The 14,162-nt window shown below is 48.2% G+C and overlaps 2 protein-coding genes across 5 annotated transcripts in view; both read right to left on the bottom strand.

The window, feature by feature from the left end:
- Nucleotides 1–427: 427 nt before the first annotated feature.
- Nucleotides 428–11,230, bottom strand: fam189a2 (family with sequence similarity 189 member A2). Of its 2 annotated transcripts, XM_029135136.3 has the most exons (11): nt 10,151–11,230; nt 9,597–9,653; nt 8,509–8,619; nt 4,706–4,828; nt 4,439–4,558; nt 3,528–3,661; nt 2,922–3,000; nt 2,523–2,577; nt 1,647–1,787; nt 1,009–1,370; nt 428–935 (listed from the first exon to the last, which is right to left on the bottom strand). In XM_029135136.3, exons 1-11 carry the CDS (start codon nt 10,421–10,423, stop codon nt 663–665), a joined length of 1,728 nt encoding a protein of 575 aa, XP_028990969.1. In that variant the 5' UTR covers nt 10,424–11,230; the 3' UTR covers nt 428–662. The 2 variants fall into 2 exon arrangements, with proteins under 2 accessions (XP_028990969.1, XP_028990970.1); XM_029135137.3 differs by lacking the exon at nt 8,509–8,619.
- A 138-nt stretch (nt 11,231–11,368) lies between these two features.
- The window catches only part of LOC114846296 (tight junction protein ZO-2-like), a 47,547-nt gene continuing 44,753 nt past the window's right edge, over nt 11,369–14,162 (bottom strand). For all 3 annotated transcript variants that reach the window (XM_055504703.1, XM_055504704.1, XM_029135132.3), the window contains exon 23: nt 11,369–13,907. In XM_055504703.1, coding sequence (XP_055360678.1) covers nt 13,763–13,907 — 145 coding nt within the window. In that variant the 3' untranslated portion in view covers nt 11,369–13,762. The remainder of the gene's footprint in view (nt 13,908–14,162) is intronic.

Below are 14,162 nucleotides of genomic sequence, written 5' to 3'. Positions count from 1 at the left end.
GCTTCTGCACCGCTGCACATGCAGGAGACCACATCCTTCATCTCAGTTGGGTCAGGCCCTGTCCAGTTACTGATCCAGACTTTAATCTAGACACGTCGTTGGCCTCTTGCTTAAACAACAGCTGGGACAAGTTTCAGAATATGAGGATAAAGTGATTGAAGCTGAGTGAATATTTGTTCTACGTGGTTTTACTTCTGTCAGTTTGTGCGATTTTCTGCAGAAAGGAACCAGGAAATCCCACGCTCATTAGGTTGTGTTCAAGCTGTTCTCACCAACATGACAGCATCTGGGAGAGTTTTCTAAGACTCAGTGGTGAGCTGATTAGTACAGTCAACTGTGGATCCCTGTAGCTCAGCAGTGAGGCCCCGACAAAGGGGAGGTGTCCTAAGGCAGAACTGTTCTACGAAACAACACACAGACAAGCATGTAGTTTAACATACAAGTTGTATAAATGTTCTATAAACAAAGCTCGTTAGTACAGTGGTACACATGGTTCCTCATGGGACCATTAAATACTGACATTAAAGGTCACATGAACGAATGCAAGCGTCTCAAATGTCAGATTTGAGCCTAGAAAACAATGTTTGTGGCTTTTTGTATTCACACACATCATACACACAGACCCTTCAACCCATGATGGTTCAGACTCCAGCTGTGCTTCTTTACAGTATCGTCTCTTTGAAGACTCCAATCAGGCTGTGGGGGCGGGCGGTCTGATCCCAGTGGGAACCTGCCCTTGACCCAGCCCTACGATTTCCACCACGTTCCAGAACCTCGGGTGAGGAACAGGTGAACGAGCTAAGGTCCCCACAGCTCCTCAGATGCAGCAGGACAGGTCTTCTCCTCAGGAGCCCAGGGAACGTATGCAAAGCTCTGTGTCCTGGCTGCTGCTGGGAATCGGGATGAACGGGACCCATCGGTGACTCGGTGAACACCTGAAAGAAGGCAGAAATCACACGCCCTGAGTGCACTGGATGCTTTCAGACCTGTTGAGGCGTAAGCTCCTACCTGTTCTATGTAACTGGCGCAGCACACAGCCTCATCCATGTGCTCCTGGTCTGACTGAAGGACGCTTCGTATGCTGTCCACCAGCTCCTGGACCTCAGGGGCCAGGCCCTGAGCGGCCGGCTGCTCCAGGATCCTTCTAACCAGTTGCTGTGTGTGTCTGTAGCTCTGGTAGTCCACCATGGACGAGGGCCGGGGCCGGCGCGGCGTCCTGCTGCCTCGTCTGAGTGTGACCCCACCCTGGGCCTGGTTCTGGGCCTGGGCCTGGGTCTGGTTCTGGGCAGTCAGCGTGGACTGGGAGGTCTGGGTGGAAGAGTCTGTGGTTTGAGGAGGCGAAGCGTGGGGAGCACCACAGCTGCTCCACACTACATCAGAGGGAGGAGGACAGGTCAGGGTCTCAAACCGCCTGTTAACTGGTAAAACTCTAATGAATCATTTAAGGTATCAAAACTAATGATGGTTCATCAGTGTCTAAAAACCAGTTGATAACAGAACTTAATGTCGAACCATTCACACATTGCCTTTATGCGTTTTTCTTGTCAGGTTTATTGTGATGCATTAATGAATTGGTGGAATATACGTAAACTCGGTTCAAACTGAATTATGGGTCTGACTTAACAACAGTTAACTCTCAAACTCACCTTTAGCCGTGAGGTCCATCAGCACCGGGTCGCTGCTGGAGCGGCAGCTCCCCACTCGCCGGCCACAATTTAGTATTGGTGTGAGCTGCTGAGGAGGAGGAGGGGGAGGAGGGGGAGGCTGCAGCTTGGTCTGAACGTTTCCTGGTGACAGCATGCAGGGACGCGATCAGATATAGTCATTACAGTGTGTTTTAGCCCTTTATCACCATTTGTTTGAGTTTAAACCCAAGAATCTGTGTTGTTCACATCAGCTCACATCTGACGCCACGGGTGATTGAGACTAGGTCATGATTCACAATATTTGAATAAATGTGTAATTTACAGTATTTGCATATTTGATTGATTGGGATGCGTTTAAATAGTGGATACATTTATTCAAGACATTTTGGAATAACAACTTTAAAACCAGTCAGTGTATTTCTGTGCTGCTTTCAAAATTAAAAGGCTGCTTTAATTTTGAAAGCCCTGAACTTTAGTGTTGACACGTGATTTCACATGGTTAGGAGCGATGCCCTGGGGGAGATAATGGTCAGACTGATGCTCTACACTGAGCACTGTATGAGCTGCTGCTCTACTGTGGGCACCGAGGGCTGATGCTTGGCTCGTACGGGACCTGGCAACAGCACAGAATGACAAACATACACATGTATGTGTGTGTAAGTGTCCCACACATGCTGATGGCTTCACTAAAGCTCCTGTAGCTCACCGGCCTCGTTAGTGAAGAGGACCCGTCGTTAATGTTCCACCAGGGACTGTACCTCTACTTCCCACTGTAGCTGCAGCCCAGTAGCCGCTGTAGACGACAGCTGTGAGCTCACTACAGTTCTGTGGATCACACCAACCTGGACCAAAGTCGGGCCTTTTAGACGGTCTCACCTGGAACAGAGGCTCCTGAAGAAGTCGCGGTTGGGCCCACAGTGAACTCAGCCTCCTGCAATGAGTGCAAATCATCACAGAGCGGTTTGGTCATTTAATGCTGGAGGTGCCCTGACTTAAAGCTGCTACTACACAAATACAGACACGCTCACTGCAACTAGGCCTAACACAATACAGTATATTGGTTCTTGACAAACTTATGCCAGTGATGCAGAGCATCTGTAACAGCCTGCTCTGTTCTCCATGAGAAGCCCAGTCTGTGTCTAATGAGCAGTACTGGACCGTGTCAGGCTCGTCCAGCTTCGTTGCACACTTTGAACCTGTCTGCAGAGACTAGTGATGGGAGCTACTGAAGTACTGTGACAGGCCTGATTTCCACCTCATCTGTGTTCTCTGTACCTGTGTGACAGCTTCGTAGGGAGGAGGAGGGTCCAGCGGACACACCTCTGCCCCTTTGGTTCCAGGCCTGTAGAACATTCTGCAAAGACACAGCATCACATCACAACCACCCGCTTCGGATGTTATCAGCCATAACGAATGGGCTGATCAGAACTTATCAGCGCATTCGTATGGGCCAGTAGGTGCCTGCTCTGCCTACTCGCTAACAGCTAACAGCTAACAGCTAACAGCTAGCTAAATTGCTACATTTAGCAGCTTCGGACGTTATTGTGGTTAGGGTTAGGGCTGGATAACGGGTGGGGGGTTGAGGTTACAGTTAGCTAACACAATACAGCTAGCTACTTGCTAAGTTATGCTCGCTAATAAATCAAAATCAAAAACTTCGATCCTCCAATCTGAACAACAACCGCTCAACAGCGCCGCTACTGACTCTGCTGGTTGAATCATCCGAGCCTGATATGGGTATGGGCTGATAACCACTGATAATGACCATTGAACGGCGTGATAACGTCCGAAGCCGCTGTCAAAACTTAAAGTAATCACAACCAGCATAAGAAAAATGAGAAGATCAACAAGTCTTAATAGAAGCAAACACAGGTTGATTACTGGTAAGCGAAGCGAGGCGTGGATGAGGAGAAGGTGGAGAAGTAGGAAGGAGGAGGCGCAGGAGCCACAAACTCCTCTGGATCTGGGATCTGAGCAGGCTCCTCCCGCTCCTCAGCCGGGGTCCTGGGCTCGTCCTGTCACAAAGCACACACCACATCTCATAGCAAACAGTGGATGTCTGCCAGCTGAGGGCTTAGGCCCAAAGGCTTCAGGCCTTTGAGTCCAACAACAGTTCAGCTAAAATCTACGTCTCTAAACCGTTATAGCACATGATGTTATGAGACTGATGTCAATGTGAGCGTAGGAATCAATCATCAGCTGGAATCAGGAATCAGTCATCAGGGTTAGTGTTTTCTTCTGTTTCTTTTTGATTGATCTGAATGATCCGATTGGGAGTTTAATTTGGACTGCAAAAGAAAAATGTCTCTGCCCATTTCTACTTTTTCTGGCTTCACCACATAAACACAGGTTGGGTCACGCTTGGCTCCTTACAGGACCCCAGGCTGTGGCACAGTAGGCGAGGCCAGCTGATGGTGACTTCCTGTTTGCTGTGTGAATTTGCGTGTGTGCAAAACTATTGGAGGTTTGACCTCTAGCAAAGTAACATGTTCCCAGGTTGTGGCGCTGTGAAGTGTTGGACCGGAAGTTACACCAGGCAGTCACAGATGAGCTCAGATACTCTGGACCTGGTTGGACTGTATGTCAGTGTGATGAATGTCAGCTGATGGGACTTAATATATACAGTATAATGAGCCTTAATAATCCTGCATTCCATCATCTTTCCTTCCATCTCACATTGAGGTCCTTCAGTAGTGATTCCCGTGTGGAACGCTGATTACACTGACCTGGACACAGTTGTTTTTGATATTAAGAAATGCTCCTGTCATACATTTCTGTGTGTGTGATCATACCATACAGGGAGAGGAAGAAGGAGTCTCTGTGTAGAAGATGTGCAGATATCTGAGGGCAGCTGCCATAAAGCACACCGCTAAGGTCAGAGCGTTCAGAGCACACAGCACAAACAACACATTCTGCAGGAAGGAAAAACAAGAGTTACAGTAGAGTCCATGGGACTCTTGTTCCTAATAGACGCTTGTTCTCTGTTCTCGTCAATCTGCGCCTTTCTTTTATATGCACAGTTCTGCACCAGGTGATCACTGATGGGCTGAGGTGCAAACCTTGAGCTGGACCCTCGTGGAGCTGCAGGAGTTTCCAGGGTGGAGCTTCAGCAGCTTGATCTTAGTAGCACATCTGGAGGCGCGGGACATGCGGCAGCAGTAACATACATCTCCCTCCTCACTCTGAGAGAAAGAGACAGAGAGTTCATTTTTCAACAAACTATATTTGTCAAAAACTACGATGACAAATAAATAGGTAGGACATCATCTGCTTTAAGGAAAAGGTGACGTCCTGGTAGCACCATTGATGTACAAAACGAAGCAGGTTATTGGAGGTAAAATCCACCCACACTCTGGCCCTGTCCAAGACCCGGAACACAGAAACCACCCGAGTCCTTCACCTCTCTGGTCTCGTAAATGGCAATTTGGCCTGGACAGTCAAGAAGCTGCCACTTAGAGAAGCAGAGTCTGTTCCGCTGTAGCCAGCACCAAAGATAAAAACACTCCACGGTTCATTAAAACCATTAAAAGCACCAGATAAGTTAAAAAGCACAGTCAGTCGTGTACAAGCCATAAAACAGTGGAACACCCTTTCTGCCTCACTACAGTGTGCACATGTGCTGGGACCACCTGTGTTGATCTTCACAATGAAGGACTTCACGGCTCTATGCAGAATCCTCCACTTCAGGTCCTTAGTCCTTTTATTCAGGGGTGGCTTGTCGAGGACCCTGCCCACTGAGTCAGGTCTCCTTCTCCAGACCAGGTCCACCACCCTGCTCAGCTGGTCATGTTGCTCATGTTCAGCACCTTGACACAGCAGCTATACCAACTTTTCCCAGTCAGTGTGTACAAGTCAAACTTGTTGTCAGGGTCTCTAAAAGCCAAGGAAAAGAATACCCCCTCATTCGGACTCTCAGCACCACTATATTAATCCTGCAGCATCAGCAGTCAATTTCCTCAACAGCAGTTTCAGGAACTTCCTAAGAACTCTGATCTGAAGCCCAAGGTGCAGGTCACAGCCTGTACATCCAGGACCAGCTATATCCACAAGGTGCCACAACGTTAGACCAGCAGCAACCAGAGAGTGAGTCAGTCCAGGAATGGAACTGTCCTGAACCTCCAGCTGAGCCTTGTGAACCAGTGGCTCCACCAGCAGCCAGTGGAGAGAAACTGTCTCGAGCCGAGTACTCAGGTCCTGAAACTACTTGGATAAAAAGCAGGTAAAACTGTGGTTTTAAAAACTGTCCAGGTTAAGATGTTCAGCCCTTTTTAAAATGGCAGAGGGCACAAATCTCCAGACTAGATCTGGGCCACATAGGAACCTCTGGGTGAAGTGTAGTCTGAAGAGTGAGACCCTGGTACACAGGTGAATTAAGCCCTGGCCTCCTTGATCCTTAGGCAGTAACAAAACACGGGGCAGCCAGTGAAGTCGGTCCCAGAAGAAATTTACCACTTTGAACTGGAGCAACTTCAGGGGGTCAGGAGGCGGCTCCAGGCCAGGTGATGCCAGAGCCCACTGGCCACCACATTGTTTATGATGAGGGTCCTCCCCCTGTAGGATGTCGGTGGCAAAAACCATCTCCACTTCTTCCCTCCACCTTCTCTACAACCCCACCCTAGTTCTTCACGATGTGCTCCTCACTGCCAGGAGGAACACCTCCCTCAGTCTTCCAGAGGAGGCCCCCAGGAAGCTTCCAACTGCGACGGCCTCACGTTTGCTCCACCTCACTTTGGGTGAGGATACTTCATTAAAATGTTTTACATTTGTTGTGTTCTGACAAGAACAACAACATCATCTGCATAGGCTGATAAAGAGGACCAGATTTTACATAAGGTTCAACAGACAGGGTGCGTGTTGACCAGAGCCTTGGACAGCATCTTATAGTCCATACACAGCAGTGACACAGGGCGCCAGTTGTTGATTTCCTAAAGGTCTCCCTTCTTCATAGTAACATCAGGTCGGACTGTCTGCAGCTGAGAGGCAGGGAGTTCTCTGTCACACTCTCATCGACAACAAAGAGAATATCACACCAGGTCACACCAGAACGTTTGGTAGAACTCCAGCCTGGAGCGCTCCCTTCTTTCATACTCTGAGAGGCCGTAGACAGCTCCTGCAGAGAAATGCTCATGTCCAGGGCATTGTTGACCTCCTCAGGCACCTGAGGAAGATCCCCACAAAAGGAGTGCAACCCTCCTCGTCCTCAGCACACTCACTGTGATAACAGTTCCTGAAGAACTCCACAGCCTCCTCCTGATGTCACCAGGCTCCTCCAGGATGTCTCTTGCTGTGGATCGAGCTGCTCTGTCCATTACGTTGTTCCAGGCCAGTCCAGTTTATTGTTCAGATAAACACCCATGTATTTATAAGAGTCCACTCTCTCAATGTCCATTCCCTGGATGTGCATCGGTGTGAAGACAGCAGGCTGCCGTCTGCGGAAATCCACCACCATCTCCATGGTGTAAAAAAATAGTCCTCAACTTTCTGACGCTTCATGTACTTTGTTCTCAGTAAAAACAGTTTAACACGTTCCACACTTGACTGTGACTGTGACGAGTTGTAGTCCGATGTGTCTGTGTCAGTAGCAGGAGAAAAACCCTCGTCCTTACTCAGGTCTGACTCTTCACAGCCCTTGTTGTTCCTGGGAGCTGCTCACAATGATTTTACATTTTCTTTTTCCACTTGTTGTCTTTTTGCAGCTTTCAGTTTCACTAATCACTGACTCAGTCAGGTGACAGCACTGTATGTACAAAAAGAACATAATCAAATTCAGTTTTTAGTTTAAGGACCAGATTTAGGTCCTTGTCCTTTTTGTTGAGCACCATGCAAGCGTGTCCTCGGTGTGAGACCACATGCCGGAGCTCTGATTGTGTGCATCCTGAGGGCAACTGAGACGATTTTGCCTCAACAGTTCAGGGGGGCTGCTGGGGGGATGCAGAAAGCTCCCCATGATTAGGAAGCAGACCTGCAGACGATCCTTCAGTCCCTACTTCTCCTCACTTTTTTGGCCTTGATATTTTTTTTTTTGATTAATTACTTCAGCAGTGTGCTTCATCAGCCAACATCTACCCCTGTCTGTTCAGAAGGGCTCAAAACATGTACATCTTGTTGTGCTCACGGCTGAGAGAGAGCAGCTCTTGACCGTTGGCGATGGAGGATGCTTCGATCAGCTGATCACCAACAAAGATCTACAGTCGCATCAACAAGCGAACTGACTGGACATCAACAACACAAACTGTTAGGACGTGTGTCATCTCATGGTGAGATGATGCTCTCTTTAAAAACTACCTGCAGCAAAAAAGCATGTTCCCTGGGTCACACGCGTCCCCCTGGCATCGCCCTTAACTATTTCAGGAAAACACTTCTGTTGTAAAGTCGTATCCTTTCCTCATTTGACCTGTGGTTATTTCCCTCTGTTCTGAAGGCATTTGTTCCTTCCGACACACAGAAGTAGAATAACACTCACCCTGGTATTATTTAACGTTGTGACCAGTCTTCTTATTATTGTCATACAGTAGCTTACCTGGTCATTAATTGTGCTTGTTTGTAACATTAGCAACAACGACACCATTAGCTGATCTCAGTCAGCTCATCCTCAACCATAATCAATTTAACTTTCACAATAATTTACAATATTGTGTTACTGAAAAAGGATGAAATACACCATAAAGTAATCTGAGCTGTTTCTCATGAACTACTTTCAAACATCATAAAATACAGATGATTTATTTTAGTGAAAATCTCTGCTAACCACCATAAACTGATTGCTTTTCTAGTCAGTTATAAAATGGCTTAACATGCATGACACTCGCCAGGTGTCGTTCCCGTAGATTTGAAGCCCAGAGAACACAGGTAGCAGCCTCACCGCTTGGCAGATGTCCATACTGGACACCAGCTGGGCGCCTTGGCTGCACAGCAGGATTCCAGCCACATTAAGGAGCACACACACCACAGACAGCAGGAAAAACACATTGACCTGGAGATGGAGGGATGGGGTGCAGGGGTGGAATGGAAGAAGGAAGGGAGGGTGGATTATTATGGTTGGATGGAGCAAACTTCGATAAAATATGGAGTGATCAAACAAAGGTAAACTGGACAACTAGAACTTGAAATGTAGTGTGGGTCCAACACCGACATGAGATTAGATCAGACAGATCATTTCAGTTCACGCATATGAGGCCTGTGTTCATGTCTGACTGATGCAGACAGGATAAAAGAATGAGTCGTGCTCTCATATCCAGATTCTCTCTCTACTCCATTACATATTTCCTATATACGTGAAATTACATCTCAACGTCGTGCGTGGATGCTCCTTAAAACACATTGTTTATCGCCTGCTCGGACTCGAGGCCCAGTCTCACAGGCTCCAGAGGTGGAGGTGTCGTGTCTGGCGAGGAGCCCTGAGCTGGTTACGCACCCCCAGGCCCGCTGTATTGAGTGGTCCATCAGGCTCAGGGCTGGATGCTGGGGCCTGGTTCAGAGTCATGAACGGTAATGGTTTGTCAGTAGACTTACGGTCCACCTTCTTCCTCCTCAACTTTTAGCTTTCTTTGAGGGTCAACAACCCACATCTGCTGGAGGCACTGACGCATGGATGGTCTTCTTGTCGTTCCTCTGCTCCAGCCACTTCTCTACCAGATCAGCCTACCGTGTTCCAGTCATCCTGCATCCTGTGTGTGTGTGTGTGTGTGTGTTATATTGTTTGTTTGTACGTTTGTTTTTTGTAATTCCTTTTTCTTGTAACGTGACTTGTTGTGAATTGGTGGCATCTCATGACATCAGGAAACAGGAGCTGTGCTACGTTCTGACTGACTTCCTAACACAACCCGGGTTTGAGGGAACCCACCCTGAGGGAGAATGTGTTTACATATGCTTTTTTTCATTTAGGTCTGATTTGCTTGATCACGTGCCAGAGAACAAGTGCAGCAGAAGAAATGAAGGCACATCTCTCACCAACACGGGCATGGGTCGTCTCAATGCTGTGAGGCCTACGGCTCCCAACAGAACCACCTGCAAACACACAAAGCAGGTTTGAGGCAGTGAAATGAAGTTTGATAAAATAAGGTGGTTCAGCAGCGCTTGGACTGGACCAGTAACTGAGTAGCGTCTTTGTTTCTTCTCTGTCCATTTCACAGACATCGTGTTTCCTGTGAACAATCGTTGTGGTGTAACTGCCTTTGCAACAAGCTCACACTGCAGCTTTGACAGCTTGACACAAGCAAAATGATAGGAATGCAATGAATAAGCCCTGTGTGGGTCGTGACTGTGGCAGATTAGAACCAGCACAGGCCCAGCAGAACCGGAGGAGAACGCTGCAGGTCTGGACTGAGGATGGCGTCAGTAGATGCTGTGACAGGTGTGAACCAATGATGTGATCATAAGCTGAGTGACCTGGTCATTTAATGGAAGAGCGCATGACAGGCAAGGAAGACTGGACGTTCCAGCAGAAGTGAGAAAATAGCTCTGATGATACGTGGCTCGGTAACTGACATTAATGTGACACTTACCGAGCAGCCTGCCCAGAAGGGACACGCGTTCCTGACGGAGGCCAGGCTGCTGAGGGACAGCGCCTCGAAGGACAGCGCCACGATGGAGCCGCCGAGCAGCAGCTGCAACAAGCCCAGCCACAGCAGCGGCCGCCGCGGCGGCAGCCGCCGGACGCCGCCCGCGGCCCGGGGCGCGGGCGGGCCGCGCGCTCGGCGTCGGTGCGTGGGATCCGCGAGGTGCGAGGTCCCGATGACGGCGCAGCAGGAGCCCGGCAGCACCACCGGGAGCGACATGGAGGGCGGAACCGAGCCTCGCCGGAGACCAGCCCGAAATAAGACGCAGGCCGCGGATCGCGTTCACATACTTGACAAGCGGGACGTGAGGTCTGGCGGGGGAGGGACGGAGGGAGCTAAAAAAAGTCCAAACCCGGAGACGAACGAACAGGCCAGCAGCACCAGCGTTCTGCTGGGCCCTGTCACAATCCCAGCAAAACCACTGGCCAGATGTTGCCCGGCACGTGTCCACCGTCCGCCGCAGCCGGACAGAAGCGGTGATCCAGGGTCCAAATCAGCGCCACTGCAGTGGCTGAAGGCTCGTCTGGATGCCTGAGAACCAGCGTCACAAGTGTACGTGCGGGATTCATGCGGTCTTTACGGTAACTGAGACTCACCGTGGGAAAGGAAACGGTATGAGAGCTACCGTCGCATGGAACTTATGGGAACTGCTAAATGAATGAAATGATGGAATTTACTTGGAAACCGCTCAAAGACATGAAACTAAAGGAGAATAAACTGAGTCGGGTGCAATAGCTGCATGGTACAAATCAGAACTCCACAGCATGCACACAGACACATACATACACACACAGACACAGACAGACACACACACATGCACGCACACAAACACCATCACGACGTGTTCCTGTGAAGCCCCTCTGGAGGCGTCTGCATGCGTCCGTCGTCCTCATTTGTGTCACCACCACTACATCAAGTGTCTGAACCCCCAACACTGAGCCGTCACATCCAGCCTGGGAGGGAGTTTACCTACTGGATGCACGCACACACACACACACACACACACACACACACACTAGCTTCCAATCTTTCAAGCTTCGATTGGATGAGAGCGGCACCAACTGCCTCTGAAACGCTTGAACAAAAGAAGGGTCTCCAGACGCGTTCAGTGAAAGGTCACGCAGCTGAAGACGGTGCTCGTCAGTGATCACAGCCGACGCGAGCTGGTCAAAACCTCCTTTATTTGGTGTATTAAAGTGGAAACATGAAGAATCAGCAGACAGACAGTCCAGGCATCCATCTCTCTCTCGCGTAAACAAGCCTCCTGTGACACCGTTCACTCAGTGACTCGCCTCTTAGCACTTGAGTCTGACAGTAAGCACTTTGTAACCGGTGCGGAGGTAAAGCGTGTGGACATTTACAATCAGCTGCTTTGAAGGTGGAGCCCAGAACCGACACTCAGCTAAAGCTGGGTCGGGCCGGACCCACAGCTTTCCAACAGTTATTGCATATTTGAAGCAGAGTGGATGGAAACACTTGTTCATACGTTCTTAATGACTGTTTAACTACTCAACCTGCGGCTGCTCAGCTTGTGACAACAACAGATGTCATTAGAAACACAATAATTAGTCCTATTTCTATAGAAGCCTTTGTTTTGCGCCACCGTTTAGATGACTGATAGATCATAAAGAATCCTGACAGATCATTACGTTTTCCCCTCCTCCATCGGCTTGTGTGGAGATGTACAGACATCAGGCGTCCTGTCTCTGACTGCTCAGCATCAACAGGCTTTTAAATTTTAAACATTAGAACATTAAAACCCAGCAATATGCTTCTCTGTGGCACAAATCAATAAAACAGGCCCACTTCTTTATGGCTTCCAACATAAACCACTCAAAAAGGAGGACAAAGTGCTTCAATGAGGGTTTTCAGCTGTGACTCAGGGGCAGAGGGAGACTGTGACGGGTTCTAGATGCACTATGGCACAGAGCAGTACGGGTTTCGTGTGACGTAGGACTGGTTCGTTGGATACATTCAGTTTTGCAACATGGGATTTGTTGAGGATAAGAAAAGGTCGGGTTCTTAGCAACCACATTTGGCTGTTAGCATAGGCAGTGATAGACAGACTGAGGAGAAGCCCATGCATGTCATCAAACACTGGCCACTGCTCAGCACCAAAATGGCTAAAAATAATAACGAGGCATCTTGAGACGCAGTCGCACCAGGAAGTGCATCTGCATAATGGATCGGATGTCGTAGTGCTAAATGCAGCTGAGTGAACCTTAGTCCACAAGTTCCACAGAAACACCAAGTAAAAGATGAGGTGCTTTCTTTCTAGGGCTCAGCTTCTCTCAGTGCGCTTCCAGTACAAGTCTGGCAGCAGAGCCACTGACTGGACCACAGTTCCCAGTGACGGTGAAGGTTTCACCTTATGGTTCAGGTTCACTTGTGAAGGTTTTCTACTGTAGCTAAACAAACTGCCTAAAGTTTGACTTGTCATAAACGACTTGAGCTCTCAGGACGATTCATTTATTATGCCAGGCTGGAGTGACAGGGTCTTCATGGATGGTCCAACCCAGCCCCGGACGCAGGTGATGGGCTGTGGTATGTTCAGACTGGGTCTGAATCACCGGCCTATACTCTAATTTAGTTTGACATTTCAAATAGGTGCCACGAGTGTCTTAACTGAATTCCAGCAGTTAAACAGGGTTTGCTCTTCCTTCCACAGAGCAGATTACAGTAGCGTAAGAGTGTGTACTGCAGCGGGGGCTAAGGGACAGCAGACAGTACAGTATGTGGGGCAGCATTAAGGTTGTGGTGTCACTGGTTCCCTGGTTTCCTTTAGGCTTGACAGCAGCAGAGGTTTCAGTCCAGCTGGATGGCTGAGGGGCAGAGGAGAGACGAGCCAAACCTCATGAGTACCAAAGTAAAAGGCACTTTAAAAAACTCTTACTAGATAGAATACAGATATAGGTGTGCATGTCTACAGATACACGCACATCTATATATATACAGTATATAGATAGATACATAGATAGATAGATAGATACATACTGTATGTATACACAGGCATTTTCATATTGAAAGGAATGCAAAGACAGTATAAACACTTGACACACTCAATGTAGTGATAATAAATAGTATATTATATATATATAATTCATATTAAATTTATATTATTTATATATATATATAATTCATATTATTTAGATATATGTAGAAAACCTTTGTAAATTGCAGCTGGCAATAATAGGAGCTTAAGGTAAAACAAATGTGGTAAAGCGACTACTGTTTGAGGTTTCTGTGAGGGCAAAACTCGTGGCAATAGGTTAGAGTTGCTGTGCACAAAGTGAAGATTTGCATAGGCAAGAAAACAATTTGTTCCTGATCGCAAAGTTCACACCATTTGAAATGGTGACTCCAAAAGAGAGAGACAAACACATACAAGACACAAAGACAGTGTGTTCTTATCCAGGATAAGGATATTACAGATTGATTCCACTTCCTTGAAGACGTTATAGTTTTGTCATTATCAAAGAAGCGGGAGTCAGCAGCTGACTTGTGCAGAGCAGGATGGAATGATGTGTAAACTGGACATGTCCAGAAGCAGCGCTGGACCTAGAGCTCCGTGTCCTCGTACTGGTGGGAGTTGGAGGTGTAGAATCCTGGCGCTGCTCCGTCCTCCGTCACCTTCTCACTGGAGTAAAAAGGACACGTGTCCCTGGAGGACGGAGGAGTCTGGAGTTCAGGGAGGGAGCTGGAACTGCAAGGACACAAAAACAGACCTGCTGAGTCCTGGACACTTCCTGTTTAGCGCCTGGTTCAGGTTGGAGTCAGGCCTGAAGACTAATGATGTGAAGATTAGCAACAAGTCCTCTCCTGCACCAACGACTGTAGGCGTCTGTGCTTCACATGGCCTCTATCGCTGCATGGTGCTTTACAGCTTTAACTATGTCTTACACTGGCTTTGTCAATGTATAAAATGATCTGTTCGTCTTCCTGCCATCAGAAACCCAGA

This window comes from Betta splendens, chromosome 19 (genome assembly GCF_900634795.4).
Source record: "Betta splendens chromosome 19, fBetSpl5.4, whole genome shotgun sequence".
NCBI lineage: Eukaryota > Metazoa > Chordata > Actinopteri > Anabantiformes > Osphronemidae > Betta > Betta splendens.
This window is presented reverse-complemented; position numbering and strand designations above follow the sequence as displayed.

Coding starts and splice junctions, on each gene's coding strand:
- fam189a2 (XM_029135136.3), bottom strand. CDS start 10,423: ATGTCGCTCCCGGTGGTGCTGCCGGGCTCCTGCTGCGCCGTCATCGGG. Junction 4,559..4,705: donor CCACGAGGGTCCAGCTCAAG/GTTTGCACCTCA, acceptor TCCTTCCTGCAG/AATGTGTTGTTTGTGCTGTG. Junction 1,371..1,646: donor GATGGACCTCACGGCTAAAG/GTGAGTTTGAGA, acceptor CCTCTGATGTAG/TGTGGAGCAGCTGTGGTGCT.